The sequence below is a fragment of the Lissotriton helveticus genome, chromosome 1_2 (genome assembly GCF_964261635.1).
Source record: "Lissotriton helveticus chromosome 1_2, aLisHel1.1, whole genome shotgun sequence".
NCBI classification, from domain to species: domain Eukaryota; kingdom Metazoa; phylum Chordata; class Amphibia; order Caudata; family Salamandridae; genus Lissotriton; species Lissotriton helveticus.
In genome coordinates, this window is record NC_136058.1 from 308,973,165 (window position 1) to 308,997,161 (window position 23,997).

Here is a 23,997-nt window from a genome sequence, read left to right on the forward strand (position 1 = left end):
ATATTGCACTATTTCAGGAGCCATGCCGCCAAACTCAAAGACGAGAGGTTGGGGTGCACCATCCGCCCCCCGAACTTTGTGAGAAGGTCCGGCCTGCACGGCAGCTTCATGTGAGGAAGGAGAGATCGGTGAAGCAGGTCCGTGAACCACCACTGTCTGGGCCATTCCGGGGCAATCAGAATCATTCTCGCCCTGGATTGAGACAGCTTGATGAGAACCGCCGGAATCAGGGGAATTGGTGGAAAAGCGTACAGAAAGCTGTTCGACCAGTTGATCCATAACGCGTTCCCCAGCGTCCCCGGCTGGTAGTACCTGGAGGCGAAGCCTCTGCATTTGCTGTTTTCGGCGGTGGCAAACAGATCTACGTCTGGAGTTCCCCACCTTGCGAAGACTTCTCCTAGTACTTCGTCGTTTATGACCCATTCGTGGTTTTCCTGCACGATTCTGCTCAGTTCGTCTGCCTGAACATTCTGCACACCTGGCAGATGGGTGGCCGTTATCGACAGTCCTCGAGCCAGAAGCCAGTGCCAGATCGCCTGCGCCTCCTGCGACAGAGTGCGCGATCTCGAGCCCCCCTGCTTGTTGAGGTAATACATCGTTGTCGTGTTGTCCGTCTGAACAAGCAGAGAGTTGGTCTGAAAGGACGGATGAAAGGCCTTCAGTGCCAAGTGAACAGCTCTCAGTTCCAGGAAATTGATGTGGTACGTGGACTCCGTCGGGGACCACGTCCCTTGAATTTGCAGGTCTCCGGAATGCGCCCCCTAACCTTGGAGAGACGCATCCGTCACGATGGTCTGTGTGGGAACGTCCTTGTGGAAGGGAACGCCTCTGAGGAGATTCTCCTTCGAGCACCACCACTTTAGAGACTGAAGAGCATGTAGAGACAGTCGTATCCTGTCGTCCCAAGAACCTCTCCTCTGGTCCCACTGATCCTCCAAGCACTCCTGCAGAGGTCTCATCTGTAGCCGTGCGTGAGGAGTGAGAAAGATGCAAGAGGCCATCGATCCCAGTAGAGAAGACACCGTCCTCACAGTCGTAGACGGAGTTTTCATGAGAGCCTGAGCCTTCCGAACGAGTGATAAACGTCGCTCTTCCGAAGGAGACACGCTTGCTGACAGCGTATTGATGGAGGCCCCCAAGTACTGGATGCACTGTACCGGAATCGGGACCGACTTGGACATGTTGATGTGCAACCCCAGCTTGTTCAAGAGAACGCACGTCTTCTGGAAGTGTGCTTGAGCTTCCGAGAAGGAGGAGGCTTTGATCAACCAATCGTCCAGGTACGGGTAGACAAACACCTTGTTCTTCCTCAGGTGTGCCGCTACCACTGCCATACATTTTGAGAATGTCCTGGGTGCAGACTTCAGTCCGAAGGGTAGCACCGTGTATTGATAGTGATTGGTGCCGACTTGAAAGCGCAGAAATTTCCTGTGTTTGCATGCAATGGGCACGTGGAAGTATGCGTCCTGTAGATCTATGGCACACATCCAGTCTCCTCGTTGCAGCTGAGGGTAGATCTGATGCAACGACAGCATGCGAAACTTTTCTCTGCGAATCCACTTGTTTGCCTGCCGCAAATCCAGAATGGGCCTGAACTCGTTTCTGTCCTTCTTGCGGACAAGAAAGAACCGAGAGTACAGACCTCTTCCTCTTTGAGACAGAGGTACGTCTTCGATCGCCCTTTTCCTTAGCAGAACGTCCGCCTCCGCCTGAAGCTCGCGCAGTTGATACTGCGAGCTGACGGGAGGAATCGATGGAGGAGGGCTGGTGAAACGTAGACTGTATCCATTGCAAACAATATTCAGCACCCACTTGTCCTGAGTAATTTTTCTCCACTCTGCCAGAAAAAATTGAACGCTTCCCCCCACCGGAGCGGGTAACGGACGAGGGGGAAGTAACAGCTCAGGGACGGGACCCGGCCGGGCCCTTGGTCGCGGTAGAGGACTGTTGACGACCTCTACCACCCTGTCGCTTCTGGAAGGGCCGCCTGTACTGCTGCTGCTGCTGCTGCTGTTGATGTTGTCCAGCAGACTGCCCCCTTCCACGACCCTGCGACCCAAACCGACGTTGGTACTGTCGGAAGGGTTTCTTTTCCTTGGGCTTCTCCAAGCCCACTGCCGTCAGGGTCTCCGCCTCGGCCTTCATCCTGGCCATCTCATCATCCGCGTGTTTCCCGAAGAGGGTATCTCCGGAAAACGGGAGATTCGCCACGCGTTGCTGTGCTTCCGGTTTCAATGACGTCAACCTGAGCCAAGCGTGGCGTCTCTGGTGAATCCCGTGGCAATATCCGTGCGCGGACAGTAATGATATGTCCGCTGCGGCGCCGATGGCCTGATTAGAGACCAGCATCCCCTCCTGGACGATCTCCACAAAGTCCTCCTTGCGGTCTCGAGGGACAAGGTCTGCGAACTGCTCCATCGAGTCCCACAGGGACCGGTCGTAACGTCCCAGCAAAGCCGAGTCACTGGCGGCCTTCATTGACGAGGCGGATGTCCCACACGCCTTACGACCAGCAGAATCGATCCAGCGGCTCTCCTTGTCCGGAGGCACCGTGGACGCAGGGGAGGTGGCATGAAGCTTTCGTGCAGCAGTCACGATGACCGAATCCGGTACCGGGTCCTTCCTCAAGAAGGCTGGGTCTGAGTCCGGAGCCCTGTACTTTTTTAGGATCCTGGAAGGTACAGACTTCACCGTTGCCGGCGTCAGGAATAGCTGTTCGGCGGGCTCAAGGAGCCCCGGCACCAGAGGTAACAGGGGGCGAGACAAGTGCCTTTTGTGTAATGTCTCAAATATCACCGAGGTAGAAGCCGTAGGTGCTTCAACCTTGATGCCCAACTTCGCCGCTCCACGCAGGAGAACCTCCTGAAATGTGCTTATATCGTCTATCGGAGACACCCTAGTCTCCGGCGAATCGGACAGCGTGGGCGAGTAGGAACGGGTCCCAGAGGGAGAACGTGACCTGGACCGACGTCTCTTGTGGTGACGCCTGGATCGTGAGGAAGATCCATGCCCACTCCTCGATCTGTCCCGTCTCCCCGAGCGAGACCTCGACCTCTTGGGCCTCGGACGCTCCTTCGGCCTCCCAGGGTCAGGAGTCCTAGGCTTCTTAGGAGTCTTCTTCGGAGGCGTCGGAAACTTAGGCATCGACACCGCCCTCGGCGGGACCGGGGGTGGAGGAGTAACCGGACGCGGGGTCTGCGGAGCCGGCTTCGGAGGTGGGGTCGGGGCCTTCGGAGGCGGACCCTTCGGCACAGCAGGCCGCGAAGGAGGTGTAGAAGGCTTCATCGGAGTATCCACCCCGGAATGCGCCGTTCCCGGCGAGCCACCATCTCTTCCGGAGCGTGGGGAGCCCCCCACAGTCCTGGGCCTGTCCTTAGGACCTCCAGACGCTGAAGACCGGTGCCCAGACGACGACCGATGTCCCCTCGACGTCGAACGGTCCTTCGGCGTCGACCGAATCACACTTCTCGACGTCGAACCGTGTCTCCGTCTCGACGTCGACCCCGACCAGATCGACGAGCCACGAAACCTCGACGACGGGCGATGGTGCCTTGACGGCGACCTCGACCTCTTCGCCGGTCTCGACGTCGACTTCTTGGATCGCTTCGACGTCGACCCTTTGGACCTTCTCGACGTCGACCTCTCTGACCTTCTCGACGTCGATCTCCTTGACCGTCTCGACGTCGGTCTTTTGGAATGCCTCGACGTCGACCTCTTCGGCGCCGGAGACGCCTTCCGTCTCGACGGCGACCTCGACGACGATGTCCTCGACGGCGAACGGCGGTGTCGCCTCGACGGCGAGCGCCGACGCCGGGCCCTCCGATGTCGACCACTCGACGCCGACAGCGACGACGAGGATATCGACACCGGCTTCGACGGCGGCCGGAACACGTTCCTCGACGTCGACGGGCGACGTTTTCTCGACCCAGAGCCCTAGGGAGACCTGGAACTGGCCGTCGACCGTCCCCTCGACGTCGTGGTCAGCGCAACTGACCCAGACGGAGATCTTGGGCGAGGGCTGGTCTTCCTGCCCCTGGGGAGCCCCCCAGAGGCCTCAGCATGGGTAGAAGGAGCCCCTCCTGACCCACCTCGTGCCTTCAACCTTCTCTCTTCAAGTCCCTGAAGCCTGATCTTCTTCCTCTCCTTCAGGGTCCTTCCAGAGAAGCTTCTGCAGATCACACAATCCTCAGGAATGTGGGAAGAGGGAAGGCAGAGAATACAGACCTCATGGGAGTCTGACTTGGCCTTCTTCCTTGAGCACTCAGGGCATTTGTCGAATAATGCAGGCATTATGGACAAAAAAGAGTGCAGAAACACAGAAAGAAAGTCACCAAAGTACTTTAAAAGTACCAAAAATCGAAATTAGTGTAAAACACTAACAAAAACCCTTGAAAAGGGAGAGCTCAATGCTCCAGGGTCCTGCTTGCAGGAGCCGGAAAAAAGAACTGAGGCTAAGTTGGACCTGCTATGCATTCTGGGATACTGAGAGAAGGTTCTGGAAGGTTCCTTAAAGGCACAGTATCCTAATTAAGCCACATAATGGCAGCCTATGGGGCTTGTCTGTCCAGGTTCTTCTCTCTATCATTCCTGAGGGATTTTGCTGTTAAGCAAGGGAAATCTGTACAGGCTTTGCTGTTTTGTGGATTTTATGGTGGAATTTCTAGTTGAAGTACTGGACAGTGTAGCCTTTTTGGCTGCATTATCTGTCTTTAAATTCTCTCTTAAGTGTCTATGCATTTTCTGCATTTTTTGACACTGTAAGAGATTATTTTTGATTGCTCCGGGGTCCACGCACATGGGCGGGACTATTCACTAGATTATGACTATACACAGAGATCCCCTACTACAGAACTAGTATTCAACACAGAGGGTTCAAACGTTCTCCCCTCAAAAGTTAAAGCATGAGATTTACAAACTATAAAAATCTTCTTCAAACCAAAATGCATAATATGGCAAGTTTCAGAAGCGGTTCATGGGCCAGGTTCCAGTTTTCAAGCTGGTTCTTAGGTTACAAGGGAAAAGGTGCATTCAGCGCCCTGTGGCGTCTGGGAAAAGGTGGAACAAACTTAAGGTGTAGCTCAGTGCAAATCCAAAAGCCACGTCCGCCACGCAAACCCCAGTGAGCACACAAAGGCAGTGTTCTTGCCGGCTGTGGCCCCAGAGAGCCAGATGCTATCCCAAGGATTTGCTAAGCATGGACATTAGTCATTAGTAGCCATGCCTTTACCACCTGTACTTTACAGCTCATGGAATACAACATGGTGTCCTTTACAACGCGCTGTATTACATCGCTGCATTTATTTTGTCATGCAAAACTGATGGTAAGAATTGATTTTATTTAAATATATTTATACATATTGCTGATTTGGAAAACAGGCTTCAAAGTATAAATATGTGCATTAGTAATGCAAACTACTTACTTCAGTCATGTGACTTCTTTATATGAATCAGCACTCATAACTTATTCTATGATCTTGTTTAAGGCTCTGCCCACAAGTCCAAGTCCTAAAGAGACCCTGTGAACAGTTAGCAAGGTTGAATCAAGTTAAGATCTTACACAGGAGAGTAATACCAAGCCATTTTTGAGGACTTATGCCACTAGACATATGAGATTAATAATGGTTTACTGCACCTTTTTGGGGAGCACTTCAGTCTACTGTTTATATGATTAAAGGATGGAAAAGGGAGTATGTGTAACTAAGATACCCAAACTCTAGTACTAAAGCCTGGGACTGTATTAAAAATGTAAAACAATGGACCTCCAGTACTATAAATCTTTACACAATGAGCAGGTCACAATACACCGTACTCACGTAAAACTCCTTTGCACAACACACAAAGGATGATGGGTAATAAATGCTTGCTTTTTGTATATGTGTTTTTAACTCCGATTTAAATGATTTCTCCATTTGCAGAAAACTTATTTTCTTTATGTGCAATGCAGAATATATACAAATGTATCAAACATCTTGCAAAAAGATATGGAATACAGTACTGATCTTTGAGACAATTCTATTGAATACATTTTCAATGTTGTACAGAGCAAGTTATTGTTTTATTTTTTCCCGTTATGAATTTGGCTGCAGGATGTAGCCAAAAATCCTGGTGTGGTGCAGCCGGGCCTAGGGTGTGATCTTAGTTCATGCATTCCCTGTTTCAAATCCCAAAGGACACAGGGGCTGATTTAGATTTTGGCAAACGGGTTACTCAGTCACAACGGTGGCTGATATCCCGTCTGCCAGAAAAATAATAATCTCATAGGATATTATGGGATCTATATTTTGGCAGACAAGATATCCGTCACAATTGTGACTGAGTAAAAACCTAAATAGGGCCCTCTGTCATTGTGGAAAATCTTCAGATCTCATAGCAAATAATCCACGATATTGAAATGATTGGATACACGCTGGTCAAGTTTCTTACTAATTATTGCTGATTTAGGTTTCCTGAATTGTTTACAGAGGTCATTCACGGTTTAGCTTACATTAGTGTTTTTTTACAGCTATGGCATTGCCACTGAATGAACAATAATGCTGGCTGATCGACTTGCACCATGCTGTCTTAGTGGGAACTGCTGGAGGGAATGTTTGAATTATGTCGAACTAGGGCGAAGGTTGCTTGTGTTCAAGTTGAGGGAGGACCTGGCTTGGCAGTTCTGGCTGGGCTGTTCCCTTTGAATCAGGGTCAAGGCTGATTTGCATACAACTGGGTCCAAACTGAGGTGCCATAGTGTGCAAAATAACAAAGGACTTGGATGCAGCCCAAGTAATTACCAGTGGCTGAGATTAATGCATTCGAGGAATACCTGGCTGGCAAAATAAAGTCACATACTTTGGGAGGCAGATCGAAAACTCTCAGCTGTTGCTGCTCAATCTCCATCCATTGGTCTGCTGGTGGTCTTACGAAGGTTCTTGTACTTTCTCTCTCTTTCAGCAGGGAAACATGTAGTTCAGGCCTTAGCATCTAGGCTTGACTACAGTAATGCGCTGTATTTGGGCCTGCTTGACGGCCTGATTAGGAAATTGCAGGTGGCCCAAAACACAGCAGCCCAGCCTCAGCCTGCCTTTGAGAAGAGAATCCTTTAGATCCTGCTGTTAGTACATAGGGCTCTCCATCAGTCTGGTGCGGTCTATCTTAGAGCTAGGACCGGCGTTATGTTCTACCCAGTCGCCTGCGCTCTGCCAACGTTTTTCTGGCAAAAACTTCAAGGATTAGAAGGTCTAGGACAGGAGGCAAGTTCTTTTCTGTCCTAAGACCTTCAAAATGGAACAAACTCCCTCTGGAGTTACAGAGCTTATGAGCCACCTCCCAGTTTTGGAAGAAACTGAAAACTTGGCTTTTTAATCGAAACTATTAGTGAGGTTGCCCAGTTGTTGTCCACTGTGGGTGCACAGTGCCAGGACACTCCCCAGAGTAACAGAGTACTTTATAAATGCCTGTTACATTATATTACATCCATGAAGGTGGAGGTGTAGAACTCAGCCCTGTTGCTGGGACAGGAGATCTTCTGGAAGAGGCAGCCTGATCAGAGGACAGTTGCTCATGCTCAGGAGTTCAGGATACCATACTCTACTCACCCAATCTGGAGCTACCCCGATGACTTGGGTCCAGTCAGTTCTGTTCTTCTTCAGAACTCTGGGTAGGAGTGGTATTGGCAGGGAAGCACACAGGAGACCTGAAGTCCACTCTAGACAAAATGCATCTCCGAGCAAGAGCCGCCTTGGAAACAAGAGGATGCAAAAGTGCCGACATTGCGCATTCTTGACAGTGGAAAAGAGATCTAACCTAGATGTGCCCCAATCTCTGAAGAGGCTTTGGGCCACCTTTGGGTGAAGGTGCCACTGGTGATCTGAGAGGTATTGCTGGCTGAATTAATTCGCACTGGTATTTAGGGATCCTGCCAGGTGCTGCACAACCAGGAAGATGTCCTGACGTTCCAGCCATGTCCAGAGGCACAAAACCTCCTGGAACAGGGTCCATGAACCCATTTGTTGCAGTACCACATTGCAGTGGTTTTGTCTGTGAAAACCTGAACTAACCTCTTTGATGGATGGGAGGAATGCTTTCAATGCCAAGCGTATAGCTCTCAACTCCAGCAGGCTGATGTGAAGTTGAGATTCCACCGAAGACCAGAGTCCCCTGATCTCCACCTCTCCCAGATGGCCACCTTAACCCAGGACTGGAGTATTTGCGACCACCATGAGTTCTGGGAGGGGAAGGATGAGGGGTCTGCCACAGATACAAGCGTGGTTTGTAAGTCACCACTGCAGGTCTTTTGCAGTTACCTCTAATAACTGGACGAGGTCAGAGAGATTCCCCTGAAGTAGAGTCAACTGGAACTTCAGGTGCCAGTGCAGAGCCCGCATATGCCACGCTGCATATTTTACCTGCAGGTTGCAGGATGCCAGGAAGCCCAGCAGCCTCAGAACCAGTCGCACCGAAACTCAGGATAGAGGCTGAAACATCAGTATCATACCTGAATATCGTATACTCGTTGCATGACTTCGGCATGTTGATAGTTAACCCCAGCAAATGCAGAAGGTCCGCTGTAGTCTGGAGGTGGGAGACCACTTCTGTGGGCGATCCCACCTTCAACAGCTAGTGGTTGAGGTAGTGGAAGAGTGGAACCTCTAACATACACTTCTGCAACCATCGCCATAACCTTCATGAAAATCTATGGGGCAATTGTAAGGCAAAAGGGGAGCACAGCTATCTACAAAAGTATGCATCCTACAAGCCCAGACGTACCATCCAGTTTCCGGGATCCAGGGAAGACAAGACCTGAGCCAGAGTGAGCATTCAAAAAAAAAAATTATGTTCCAAGAGAAAGGGGGTTCTTGGTCAGCTGATCGGAGAATGGTAGCAAAGGTTGTGAGGTTTCTGGAAAAGAGGGCATGACCCCGCTGAACAATATGAAGCACACATTTGTCTGAAGATATTGTTTCCCATTGGGGCAAGTGGTGCTGGTTCATATTGCCAACCATCTGTCCATGTGTTGTGAGGATATATTAAAAGGGGGGGGCATCTTTATAAAGGTGTGCGGCTTCTCTGATTCCCTATTTGGTGGTATGGTCGGGAATGCGTTAGGGTTAACTTTGGCAGTAGAGGACTGGACCACCATACTCTCTGGGGTGGAGTGCTGGGGGAGGAAGGCGGAGTCACCAGGAGAGGAGCGATGACTGCAGGTGATGGTTCTGTGCACAGAAGTGTCTGTGCAGGGTTTTGCCGAGGCCTCAAGCAGGACACACAGGAGGGTTTCATTAAAGTGAGTAAGAGTTCTGAAGGGGATACCCAGGTTGAAGCACCTCTGTCAAGACGGTGGTCTGAGTTCCACCATGGGCAAAGTTAGGTCCAAGACATCAGCAGCCTTCGGATCACCATCACAAAGAAGGGCCCTTTCTACGTAGCCACTGCGCGAGAGGCGAGATCAGTGTTTGGTGAGGTAGACGGAACACTGACATAAGCCAGTTCATCATACCATTTATCCTTGGCCAAGGACTCCTCTAGGGGTCAGGATAACTATAGGTCTCCTCAGATACCCTCAATCAGTGCTCCTCATAGGGCCTTTCTGTGAAATAAGGCTCTGTCTCCGATTCAGACTGCCTGGGCTTGGTCAGCGCTGGTGTCAACATTGTAAAACGCTGGTTCGGCTTGATATCGTAATCATGAATAACTGGGATGGGCCTCAGAAGTGGTCACAAAGTCATGGCTGGGGTCAATCCAGATCCAACAACAGATCCTTAAAGGCTGATCAGTGCCGAAGGCAACCCACCTGTAGAGCTCCTCCGATTCGATCTAGAGGGATCCAACCACCCAAAATGAGGTCCATGGCCTCATAAAATTCCTTGAGCTGGAGAGGGGGTCACTCCAACTCCAAGACACTTGGGAAAGAACCGAGGCTTAGATTTGTGAAATAATTTCTGAGCCTCACACAGTGACTTGTACCGGCGTGGGGGGGGGTGGGGGTGAGAGGGGAATAGCGGGGGTGGGAAGAGTCTAACTTCTTCTTGTGGGAATTACCTGAAGAAGTCCTGGATCGTGAGGATGAGTGGCGGGAACAACTCAGAGTGGTCCGGGGATCTCTCTCTCAAACGGGACCAGAAGCTGTGTGGAGTGGTGTGCTGGGTGGCCAGGAGCTTCACGGCTCGCTGGCAGATTGTCTTCAGATGCATGGTCTTGCAATCTGGATTGGCCTTCAATCGTGGTCCAGCCGCAGGCACACCACGGGGGGGGGGGAAGAGGGGAGGAAGGGTAGACTGGTCAAAAGAGTAAGCAGAACGTTGTTAAAATCCATCAAAAAAAAAATGACTCAGGGGAACTTGATCAGGATTCGCGCTGATGGCAGCCATAAGGACCTGGTGTGAGTGCGCTAGGGTTGCATCTGTAGGAGGCAGGACTTCGGCAGGCCTCTTCCCCCCCCCCGTAGGAAGGGCCCGACCGACGCGCGCACGAGGGACCGGGCGTGGGGGGCGTCCCCCGTCCCCTGTCCCTCTGCGAGGCGGAACCCAAGTTCACCCGGCACAGACACCGAATGGCAGTGCATCCCCGGGCTGGTACCGTCCCTGCCCGCGAAAGGCCCTGGCGCCGGCTGGGCCCTCCCGCGCCAGAGTCCCGGTCCCGACCGGGGCCCGGGCGACCGAGGAGGCGCCCTGGCACCGCACACATCACTTCCAACGTGGATGACACCAACAATGCCATGCGAAGTCAAACGACACCACCTACCAGCACGCAAAGGTACTGCTCAGAAAAGTTTCCATATCCAGACTGAGGCCTATGGAATATTCTATGGCAAAGAGTCTTCGGCTAGAAGAGTCTATCAGACATGTTCAATATAAGGTCCAACAAGTCAGTCCAGGCTACAAATTTTAATCCTCCTGCTTGCGATATATTTTATTGAACTAAAATATTATAGAAAAGAATCAAGGACTGCAAACTACGGGGGTCCTCAGATGGAGGTGGTGTCTGTGTAGACAGCAGCTTGGTGAGAAGTCAGAATCACAAGTGTAAATATGTTACTGGGGATGGACATGAGAGACACAGTCAAATTCCTACCATAGACTTTAATCTCAGTCAAAACAAGCATTGGAAACGGCAGTAGGCCTTGACTCTAAAAGGCTAAATTAGTGACTATGACAAGACGAATGGCTGGCAATGCTGAAATGGGACTTCTGTTAGAGAACACCCACTTCAAGATGGAAGCCTACAAGTCCGTCATGGAACATGCAGGAATTATGATGCATGGTCGCCATATTTAATTTAGCTTTCTAATATGGCTGTTGGGCATGGAAGAATGCTAAATTAAAATTATGTGAAAAAGTATGAAAGAAGGCTATCAGCCCAGCAGAACATTGAAGCACCTTATTTATTAAAAAAAGAAAAAAAATAGGCAAGGGAGGAAATCTATCAAATCTAAATTATACTAGGTACACAAAAAGCCATTCAAAATCATGAGCTAGGGGCTAACTCAACGCCCACAGTAAGTATATGTAAAGGGACTAAAAAATCAAAAAACATTAACCCACATGCTGACAAGAGAACAATAATCTGCATGGGAGAGCTCATCCAGCCATATTACACTCATGAGAGGCAGAGAGAGTGCCTGGGCTGCGGAGGCGGAGATCCCGGCTGAAGGAATCAATAGATGTGAGAGGGAAAAGGGGAAAATAAGAGTGACAAAAGTAGGTAAATAAAAAGAAGAAAATGTAGAGGGGCAAAGAAAGAGGAAAGAGAAGCAGGAGGGGTAGTGGTGGTATACATCTGAAACCCAAAATGAAAGTATAATCACAAACATCAACATTATCCAAAGCAGTAACTGGTATTTTGGAGGGGGTGTAAACAGCATTGAAATAATAATAAAAAATAGTTTCCATTACAAACTCAACACATGCAGCCCAACTCACAAACATTACTAAAGATGCCTGATGCATGTTAAATACTATAGAAATCATATGTAGAAAATACAATTTTCATACAGGTACAGAGGAACCCTTAATTGTGCAATTGTATTGGTACAGTCCTTCCAGGTTTGGTTTATTCTCACTAACATGATGGGGCTGCACAAATCAAACATTACCCACCTTCCAGGCTCTGGATCCTCTGGCGCTGGTATTCTCGATCCTTCTCCAACCGCAGGACTGTCTGGTTAAGGGATGCAATACTCTGCAATGAGGAATATTGACATACAAATTGTGTTAAAAGATAAAATATTCAGACAATTCAATACTACAATAAGGCAGAGCTGTTGATTGATATTGTAGTAATTCTAACCACTTGGCAAATAAACCACGCCTTCTATCTTGTTTCCTGCACCAGTAACTAGAATTGGACTAATGGATGGAGAAATCTATTAATAAGATCCATATCAAGCTAGTCGAAATATACTTGCCGACCTTTATCTCCTACCGACCTTAATGGAACACAGATCCATTGCGTAATTTCTCCCCTACGGGTCATTGAAGGGGAAGGGGGTCAAGACAAGTACCATGCTTTGCCATTTCCTCCACGGAAACGACAGTACAATGCAAAGCCAATAGAGGATCCAGCCATTCTCTTTTCTACCACCAGAAATCAGTTTAAAATTAAAAAAAGATACATTTGCCTTTCATTGCTTTACCCAGAGAAGTCGATGCATATTAATGAATGAGCAAAATCCTCACACTTTTAGCAGTAACTTGACCAATACTGTCCACCATTTTGCACTTCATTAGTGCGGTTTCTGATGGCTAATTCTGAGATGAGGACATATGAAACATCATAGGAAAAGGTTCGCTGTAAGCTATGTCTCTTATAGTCGCCAGCATTCCAATTGCACCCATTTTAATGTTTCAGTGTACATAGATAGTTCTCATGCTGGGGAAAGATTAGGGGACATGTACCATACTCTATACAACAGGGTCTTTAGGATACCATGACATATGCTTTAAAGTGTGAATAATACCAATGGCGAATGGTGCATATTAAGAAATACTTCTCCCGGAAAAGCAGGTATGTGCATAACCTGCAAACATTGAGGCGAGAATGGTAAAAAATTAGGAGAAAACGTTTACATTTATATGGTTGTTAATCTTTGATTCTTTACAATACTCTTGATACACTGCACCACAAAGAATGTGTAAGGGCTGTGAATGTAATTATTTTTAACTTACTGTCCGGAATGGACAGCAACGGCCAAGACGAACAGAGGTGTAGGTTATACAGATTTATTCTTTAAATCATTGAAAGAGGCTGCACTATTGACAGAGGTTAGACGTTTCGACAGCCTCTAATCTTTAAAACATATTCATCATAAATCTAAGGGTCCCTTCTCAACTCGAGCGGAACACGTGTACCAAGCTTGGTGGCCTAGAATTTAATTAGGTTTAAGTAGACTAATTTAAAAAGAGTAAATTAAAAATTAAGTTATGGATAAGCACAGAAATTTAAAGTAAGGTACCAAATGCAATTAACAACTGTAACTATTATCTTGCCATATTGATCAAATATGCGTACTGTAGATCTAGTCTAGTCAGATAAGCATGTCATCTTGAACTTTTGTCAGTTAGTCACTCTGTCTTTTCAACAATTGTCCCATATGGACTGTAGATCCTCCCAGTGTGACCATTGTGCTGATAGGCATTGTTGGAGCAGACACATGAACAGCCTAGAAAGGTGGGACTCTCCTGTTAGCTGACAATTTGGCTGAACAAGAGGCAGTATCTGCTGGAATACTTGCACTCTTGCTTGGCTGGGGTAAGCCTTGCCTGTGACTGTTTTGAGTATGACCCATAGAGCTGGAGATGGGAATATACAGAATTTATGGTGAAGCCTAAACTGTGGAGGAGGATATAGTAGCTTGGTTATGACTGAGACACTTGTTTGCTCACACTCTTGATCAACAACGAGCATCTGGGATAACGGCTGCCCATAAAGGTGTTCACCAATTGATGGTGCAAGGACTTGTATAAAAGATTTGCTCAGAAGTAATCCTCTCATATAATCCTGTAACAAAGTATTATTAATGTTCGTAATACTAATTTGCACAACATTCCGTATATTTTTAGATGAAGAAAGCTTGCATATGTGTTTTACTAACAAGTAACCAGAGAGTGATTAAAGATGGCTGCTAACGCGGGAAACAGTACTGCGCATGAGTCAGCTGCATGACGTCTTAACGCTTGGAGGGAAAACTCTGCTTCTGCGCCATAACAATTTACATGGCCACCTGAAAACTCACGTGCTAAACATCTGCCTTGCTGAAACTAAAACAAGATATATATATATACTAATGCTAATGCATAAAAAGATTCTATAAGTAGATCGGATTAGAGTAGAGATAGGTGGTATACAGTGAATACATTTATTTTTAATTGTAATACTTTGTCTTTTGACCTTTCTTTTAGTTAATATTTGGGCCTCCGGAAGATACTAAAGTCTAAAAACCACGTGGGTCTTGGTGCATGCGCAAGAGAGACAACTCCGAAGTAGTGAGCTCAAGTCTTGGGACCCGGCCAAGGACATTCTCCACACATGTCCCGGGAACCAGCTGAACATCCTGAAGATTCAATGGACAACTATGAAATTGTATACAATGTTGTCAATAAAAGTTTGCTAATATGGGTGGGAAATAAAGCTTGGGAGAACAAATTAATGAGCGGGAACTTAAACAACTGAACTTAAGAAAATATTAAACTTAGCATGGTGTGATGATCATTCCCTCAGCCTCGTCCAATCAGAAATTGGAGTTTCATGGAGTTGAAACATTTAGGGGTGGTACATGAGATTAGAACGGTATAATTGAGGTAGTTAGTTAGATTAGGCACGGCAGTCACAGCCAGATCATTGAGAGACCAAAATGCTGTCCGAATGCTGATCGAACACCTGTAGAAGCAGAGTTAGAAATTCAAGACAATAGAATTAAAAGAAGATAGCTGAAGAATTGAGGAGGTAATAGAATTAGAAGCTCGTGGAAGAATAGAGGAGAAAGTTCGTATCCGAGAGGGGTGAGACGCAGGCGTCAAATCCAGAAGAGGTCATCTATCCTTCCCTGTCCTGAAGTACCTGTCAAAAAAAGAAAGGAAGGAGTGATGAGGAAAAAGGCAGAATCATCCTCCTCTTGATACTGTTATCCAACATGGGATCGTGAAAAGAAAATTTGGCCCCTTTTAAAACTCCTCCATAATAAGCCTCAAAACAAATATATACTTGCTTTTTCAACCGATTCAGTGTTAATCGTTCCAACAGGAAGTGGATTAAAATGAACCCTGTTTTGGGTCCATTTACCGGCGGTCATCTTTAAAATTCCACGGTCTAGTGTTTTTTCAACCGATTCAGTGTTAATCGTTCCAACAGGAAGTGGATCAAAATGAACCACCAACACCTCCCCATTTTTACCATTTCCAGCCAGGGAAGACAATAAAGTATTTTTGTTCCACTAGCCAGAGAATTTTTAACCATCTCACATTTTCTTTTCACGATTCCACACACTACACATACTCACCAATCACTGAATAAAGTCCTCCTGCGTCTACGTAAGTCGTTGCACGTCCATTCCCGTAGAGAGGCGGGAAGACTCCAATGATGAAGCATGACACTGAATCAGGTTTCAGTGTGTGAGGGGTATTTTACAATTTTTTGAAACATTGCTCCTCCCACAAATTGAGAGAAGGAGCTCTGATCCTTTTGCACCATATTTCACGTATGACTAAACACTATAAATAAAAATAGCACGCACATGGGTGCATATATATTCACATAATACATGGTAGAATCCTGTTAACTCTTGGCCAGAGGGGTCTGATTTTCACCCCATCCTAGGTAAATATAAAATCTGTGTATTGTGTCAATGTACTCTCTCTTTGTCCTGAGGTACTCGTAAGTGTGAAATCTTAGTTTAATTTGATAACCCGATATTACTTTTTTCAAATGATGGAAGTAACACTGTAATTTGTCTGCTCTTATGATTAATTTAGAAAAACATTTAAAATCTATCCGAGTCTGTAGTTATTCAAATAGAAATCAGGTAATTGAGACTTATGTCATAATCATCAAATCCTAATTAACTAAAATAGATCCATTAGTTATGAAAGGGCTTCGGATCATTAAAAGATAGGAGAATTGATAAATAAATGAACTTACATTTTTAGCCCTATAAACTTGATCATCAGCGGTGTTTGACTGACCTATATGAGTGAGTGTGTGTACGTGCCCAGGTGAGCATATAGTGATAGATGTCCGCAGGTTGGTATCACCATTGAACAGCAGGTTTAACAGATGCTGCTTTATAGCTGGTTTAAAGCCAGAGACATGGAGCCAAGCATGACATCTGAACAGGATGCTGGTGTTAACCCCCTTGGCAGCAGTTTCTGCCACATCTAGGGCACAGAGGAAGGTGGCATTCGATAGGTTCTTTCCTTCTGTATCTAGCGTTTGCTGTAGCTGCCTTTAATCCTCAGGGAGGTGTTTGAGAAGTTCTACCATCTCATCACAATGCACCCTCACTTATCGGGAGAGCAGGCCAACCAAGTTGGCAATTCTCCAAAGTGTGGTTGATTGAAATTAATTTTTTTTTACCTGCTGCGTCCAGCTTTCTTGCTAGGAGATGGAGCATCCCCAGGCATTTGAACGTTGTAGCACTGTACGGACTACAAGCAAGTCTGAAGGTACGTTGCCACGGACGAAGGGCAACATTGGGTGATGCTTTATATTTTTGTCGACCCTAGGTGTAAATACCCTTGCCTTGATTGGAACTTTGAAAGTCTTAGGGCGTTCTTGAGCTTCCTTTTTTAGCACAAAGAGGAACTGAAGTGTACATTGGGTCTTTGACAATGTTTTGACCAGAAGTCATTGTCCTTCTGGGCAACATGCATATCAACTTTACGATATGCGGCTGCCCTGGGTATGACTTTGTGGTATGTGTCATCTGTGCAATTAGAGTCATAGGGTTCATTATAGGGTTGTAGCCGGAGAAGGTAGTGTCAACGGCTCCGAAGGCTTCTGTTGGTGGCGACCATATCCCAAAAGCAGTGGTGGCCCGGCAGGCTGCTATTGAGACTCTGGGCTCAACGCCCGACCTCCACTCTGGAGGTGCTCTGCCTGTCTACATGGTTGCTGTGCAGCCATGGGTTGTATATGGGTGCTGACCATACTCTCGGACAAAGTATCCCACAGCCATGCAGCTTTGGGATTTTTCTGTGGCTGTTGCCACTTGGATTCCGATGGTGAGCTCGCCGCCAAGATGGATTGGACCAGCTGGTCCTCTGATGGACATCCTCCGCATCGACGTTGAGTTGCCTGAAGTTGTCAGGGATGTCGTTGGACTCCTATCTTTTCATTCTCTGCTGGGCCCACCTCTGCTAGCATCTGTACCGAATGGTCTTCTTTGACAAGAAAGTGAAGGAGGTCTGGCATGTGGGGTCGTCATCCTCAGTCGAGAAGCAGAGATTACCAAGTTGATAGTGGTTGGCCCAGGGGAATTTCAAAGGGTACTGGGTGTAGCTATAGAAGGGTGTACTTTCAACACTGACCTGATATTCTCATTAGTGGTTTTCCATGGATGATGGGCGAAAGGCCTCATTGGGGGCAAGAGGGCTTGGGCCTCAACTCAGAGATGAGCTTGGTCGTCTTTGTTCGATGTGCAAAAAAGAAGAGGAATAGAATATCCAGTTACGTACTCGCATAGCACAGGAACCGATGGGTCGAGTGGGTCCAGAGGTGCTGTTAGGCACCGAATACGGAGCCCGATCGGTACACGTCGGAACCCAGTGGCAGAAAAAATGGACCTGGTGCCCATGTGCGTTACCAACTAGGAGAGGAGTCACTATATCTCATAACTGGAAAGACTTCTTTGAAGAAAAACAAGTTGCAAACATTTAAGCTCAGCACTAGAGGGTAGGAGTATGCAGAGCATGTGTATCTACAGCCACACATGCTATGAACATATATATATACTTCTAGCATAACAAACAATTATATACAAAAGTAAATCATTTGTGAGTGATAATATGAAGTAAAACATACTGGGGTTGAGGACCGAACTATCACATGAAGGGAAGTCAGTGCTTCATATGGGCCTTGGTCATAGGCCTCTGGAAGTAACAAAAAGAACACAAGGCAACTCAAACATACATACATACATACAATATTTCCTGAAAGAGCAGCTATGTCAGACTTTCAGAACAAGAGAAGGATGATCACTACTCTGAACTGCTTTAATTTCAGTGCTTCTGCACCTTTATCTTTGGACTCTGTGTATGTACCTTGGCTTGAGATGAGAGCTGGTCGTTGATGGCTGCCAAGTCTTTCAATGACATCCTGTTGTGAGCACTATCAGCACAGGTGGAGCAGAAGTCCCACGGTCTGTCCAATGAGTCATTAAAGGAACCCTTGTTGACACTTAGTTTGTCAAACAGTGGCTCTACCAGAAGACAAAAGGTGAAAAAGAACAAAGTTAATTATTCTCCGTTTATGTATTCATTTGTATCAAGGTAATTCAAATGCCAGCAGAAAAAAGTGTGTGCTCATAATGAACTCTACTTCCTTTTTTGTGTCTGAATTTAGAAAAATATGAAATTTGCCAAAAGGCGAGCACTGGAAAGCCAAGTATTCCACAGTTTCAAAAAGCACATTGTGTTGAAAGGTGTTTTGCACGCTCGTTGCTTAGCTTCAGCTCTTGAGCTGTAGTTACCAAGTTTACACGATGACTTGGAGGACGTGCAATCTGCTATTACACCCAATTTATTTGACTTACACCATGAAGTGCTGAGCAGAGGAAAGGAGTGTGGAGCTGAAAGGTAGGTTTACATACCTAGCGCAGTAGAAGACGTCGAGGATTTGCTGGATTTCTGGATAACCTTCCAGTGCTTGTCGGTGTTTTGGACTGCAAGGGGACAGGGCATTAACTTCACAACTCACTATTGGCTTCGTCATGGGGCTAGATGCACGCTACAGCAGCCAGATTGCAGTATTCATGGTGAGTTATCATCCTGCAATCATGAACAGTCTGCACACCAATGCTTTCATCTTTTCTGGTGCCACTCTCAGCATGTGTGGTGGTTTGCATTTCAGGAATCTTTGTGTGGTTTCTTATGGTGCAAGTGGTCATTGTTCCTGGGGGAGCGTACTCCCTGTAACTAACATTTACTCCAGTATGCAAATTTATGATGCACCCAGCCTACTGCTTTCTAGTGGATGCTATGTCAAGTTCTTCTTGGATGGCAATGAATTCTAGAATCAAAGTGCTGTCTTTATTTTTGTTGCATATTTAAATATAGAGGTTGGGCTTGAGCTCTGTGTTCTGCCTTTCATTCGCCTAAAGGAACAGCCATGGAAAGAAGATGGAGGAGTAGGTAAACAGCCCTCTAGAAGCTGTGGCTTGGAATTAAGAACCCACTGGAGTGAGGAAGGTACTTATAGCATTTGGTACTGGACATTTTCAGAATGAAGCACCCGATAAGCCCCTTATAAGTAAACATATGCAATTGTTTATGCAATTCACCTGCCCCCTCCAGGACCTAGCTTTGGCAGCAAGAGCAATCCCACAAGAGTCTTCATTAAGGAATTGACACTGTGCCCCATGAGGATTCCAATTGAGTCTGTAGTTCTCTTCATGATTCCCATTCTAGATCTTGGGTCAAAGGGACTAATCATTTAAAGGTCACAAACATATATTCACCATTTGCAACAGTTAAAATACTTTTTTAATATTCACTAAGCCCTTTTTATGCATTGGAAAAACATTTCCGAGTTCTAAAACGAGATTCCGAATGAATACAGATTTTGTATCTAAATGTCGTGGGCGTCCCTTCCAAATATCAGATCAGTATCTAATGTGTCAACGTTGGACGCCCGAAATCTGGGCACAAAACATTGATTTTTTTTTTAACCGACACCTCAAAAGAGGTGGGAGCCTATTCACAAAAGGGAAAGTGTCCCCTTGGGACTCTATATCCTTTGTGAATGTTTAAAAAAAGTTTATTTAAGAGGAGGCAGTGATCCAGGAGACCACCATCTCCTCTTAAACTTCAACAAATATATAAGCTTTTCTTTTAAAATGCAATTAAGCTGGACTACTTTTTTTTTTTAAGTCTGCTTTATTAAAAAGCAATCGCATACTGTGGCCTACTGACCCAAGGATGCCACCATCCCAGTGATTACTTCCAATCATAGTGATTCCAAATTTGCGAGCTACCGCATAAATAGGAATTATGTAGGTCAGATTTAGACCCACTACAATTCAGAATTTTAAGAACTGACCTATTAGTACCTAGGTCAGTTCTTAAAATTCTTTACTAGTAGTAAATTACACCCAGTATTTTGTGACCAATAAATACGGCACATGGACTTTAGTCTCTTTCATGCTGTCCCCAAACAATCCTGAATCCAGGTTTATCCATGCTAATTCCTAATCTATGTTAATATATGATGCTCTATTCACTTCACCCTCACCCAACAGCCATTGGATAGAATACTAGGTCTGTTTCCTCTTGGTGCCACCCTGCTGGATTGCGCATGAGTTCTAGGGACTCCACTGCACACTCTTGAGTCCATTCGACTGACTTATATTTCAAAGATCCATACTCCATTCTAAAATCAAAGCCCTTCTTGTGCTTTTTAGATCCATCTAACTTATTGTCCTGTGACCCATACCATTGCCGGTTTCTTCATATCAAGTCATGGAAAACGTCCTAGCGCTTAGAAGAGAGAAACCTTAAAATTTGGAAGAAAGCAAACAGCATCCGTGGTATGAGCGAAAACAGTGACAATGTGACAGAAGCACAGCTGCACCAGTAAGGAGATGTGGACTAGAGCAATCTATCTAAAGTATCATTAGCCATTGGCCAAGAAGCAGTGCACCGTCCAGCTAAAGCCTAGAAGATACTGGTGTACGGCTGCATGCTGTGGACACCTGAGTGCAGCCTGACCTGGTATCGGATTCACTCCCATACTCGCCTTGGAAAGTCTGGAAATCATAAGTGTGACTGGAAATTTCACTGTAAAGACTGTTCTGTACACTTCCTTGGCAATGCACTTGTCACCCTCATGCCTCGCAGACTCCATATTTATACTTAGTGGAACATGTCTCGTGTTCTCCTTGTTCACCTACAAATACCCTACACAGTAATTCTGCAAATATGGGGTTGGATCTAAAAAAATCCTTCACAGATGGGGAAGTGTCCTGGATTCTGCAACACACGCCGAGTGGTGGCACTGGGACCCTCATGCAGATGCCCCAGTGGCCTGCTGTCTGCTTTTCTGCCGTGAAGACTCACTGTACGATAAGTGGCTTTGGCGAAAACTCCTTAAGAGTCTGCCTCAGGTCCCCAGTCCCTGCAACCTGCGGTGGAAAACTGGGAGCAAACAGAGAAAAAACACAGTCTGGGAAATGAGACAGAAGAAAATGTCAGCACATAGGAAAAGAAGAGAAGTCTTACCTTTAGGAAAGCTCCGCTCTGGGTTCAGTCTCTGCTGGAGAGAAAAAGACATCAGGCTACGTCAAGCATCCATAAAAAAAATATATATTTTTCATAAATATACAACACTGAGGTGTTTCTTACTCAATACTTATGCTCGGCTGCACGTTTTATCATATGAAGACGTAATTATTCGATGATACGCACAACATCTCCGTATCTATCAGGACGGCTCCTACCGTGTTCCAATTTCTTAAAGAGCTGGAGACACCCCCCTTTAAAGACCACCACATCATGATGTACCATCCCACTTGTGCTGTCTGACATCGACTATCCCTCCACTTACACGTTGACTGCGTCTGTGCCTAGAACGCTGTACAATATTTGACTGTCATCTACTATCAACCAGCTACACCTGAAAGTAACGTGCCAACATAGTCTGTGCCTTGGACCCTGTACAACATTTGACTGAGCACTTATAAACCAGCTACACCTGAAAGTAACGTGCCAACATAGTCTGTGCCTTGGACCCTGTACAACATTTGACTGAGCACTTATAAACCGGCTACACCTGAAAGTAACGTGCCAACATGGTCTGTGCCTTGGACCCTGTACAACATTTGAGTGAGCACTTATAAACCAGCTACACCTGAAAGTAACGTGCCAACATGGTCTGTGCCTTGGACCCTGTACAACATTTGACTGAGCACTTATAAACCAGCTACACCTGAAAGTAAAGAGCCAACATGGTCTGTGCCTTGGACCCTGTACAACATTTGACTGAGCACTTAAAAACCAGCTACACCTGAAAGTAACGTGCCAACATGGTCTGCGCCTTGGACCCTGTACAACATTTGACTGAGCACTTATAAACCAGCTACACCTGAAAGTAAAGAGCCAACATGGTCTGTGCGTTGGACCCTGTACAACATTTGACTGTGCACTTATAAACCAGCTACACCTGAAAGTAACGTGCCAACATGGTCTGTGCCTTGGACCCTGTACAACATTTGACTGAGCACTTATAGACCAGCTACACCTGAAAGTAACGTGCCAACATGGTCTGTGCCTTGGACCCTGTACAACATTTGACTGAGCACTTATAAACCAGCTACACCTGAAAGTAACGTGCCAACATGGTCTGCGCCTTGGACCCTGTACAACATTTGACTGTGCACTTATAAACCAGCTACACCTGAAAGTAACGTGCCAACATGGTCTGCGCCTTGGACCCTGTACAACATTTGACTGTGCACTTATAAACCAGCTACACCTGAAAGTAACGTGCCAACATGGTCTGCGCCTTGGACCCCGTACAACATTTGACTGAGCACTTATAAACCAGCTACACCTGAAAGTAACGTGCCAACATGGTCTGCGCCTTGGGCCCTGTACAACATTTGACTGAGCACTTATAAACCAGCTGCACTTGAAAGTAACGTGCCAACATGGTCTGCGCCTTGGACCCTGTACAACATTTGACTGAGCACTTATAAACCAGCTACACCTGAAAGTAACATGCCAACATGGTCTGTGCCTTGGACCCTGTACAACATTTGACTGAGCACTTATAAACCAGCTACACCTGAAAGTAACGTGCCAACATGGTCTGTGCCTTGGACCCTGTACAACATTTGACTGAGCACTTATAAACCAGCTACACCTGAAAGTAACGTGCCAACATGGTCTGCGCCTTAGACCCTGTACAACATTTGACTGAGCACTTATAAACCAGCTACACCTGAAAGTAAAGAGCCAACATGGTCTGTGCCTTGGACCCTGTACAACATTTGACTGAGCACTTAAAAACCAGCTACACCTGAAAGTAACGTGCCAACATGGTCTGCGCCTTGGACCCTGTACTACATTTGACTGAGCACTTATAAACCAGCTACACCTGAAAGTAACGTGCCAACATGGTCTGCGCCTTGGACCCTGTACAACATTTGACTGAGCACTTATAAACCAGCTACACCTGAAAGTAACGTGCCAACATGGTCTGCGCCTTAGACCCTGTACAACATTTGACTGAGCACTTATAAACCAGCTACACCTGAAAGTAACGTGCCAACATGGTCTGTGCCTTTGACCCTGTACAACATTTGACTGAGCACTTATAAACTAGCTACACCTGAAAGTAACGTGCCAACATGGTCTGTCCCTTGGACCCTGTACAACATTTGACTGAGCACTTATAGACCAGCTACACCTGAAAGTAACGTGCCAACATGGTCTGTGCCTTGGACCCTGTACAACATTTGACTGAGCACTTATAAACCAGCTACACCTGAAAGTAAAGAGCCAACATGGTCTGTGCCTTGGACCCTGTACAACATTTGACTGAGCACTTAAAAACCAGCTACACCTGAAAGTAACGTGCCAACATGGTCTGCGCCTTGGACCCTGTACTACATTTGACTGAGCACTTATAAACCAGCTACACCTGAAAGTAAAGAGCCAACATGGTCTGAGCCTTGGACCCTGTACAACATTTGACTGAGCACTTATAAACCAGCTACCCCCAGACCAGCTACCTCTGAAAGTAACGCTTTAACATTGTATGTGCCTTGGACCCTGTACAACATTCTGATACCTTTTGGTGAGGTTCTCG

At 46.5% G+C, this 23,997-nt stretch overlaps 1 protein-coding gene across 7 annotated transcripts in view; it reads right to left on the minus strand.

The window, feature by feature from the left end:
* Positions 1-23,997, minus strand: part of LOC144802186 (uncharacterized) — a 259,636-nt gene that overhangs the window by 148,885 nt on the left and 86,754 nt on the right. For 5 of the 7 annotated variants that reach the window (XM_078671793.1, XM_078671794.1, XM_078671795.1 and 2 more), the window contains exons 3-5: positions 21,408-21,441; positions 18,234-18,391; positions 12,078-12,159 (exon numbers count right to left, since the gene is read on the minus strand). In XM_078671793.1, the coding sequence (XP_078527919.1) occupies positions 12,078-12,159; positions 18,234-18,391; positions 21,408-21,441 (274 nt within the window). The remainder of the gene's footprint in view (positions 1-12,077; positions 12,160-18,233; positions 18,392-21,407; positions 21,442-23,997) is intronic. The other 2 variants (XM_078671796.1, XM_078671799.1) reach the window with 1 other exon arrangement.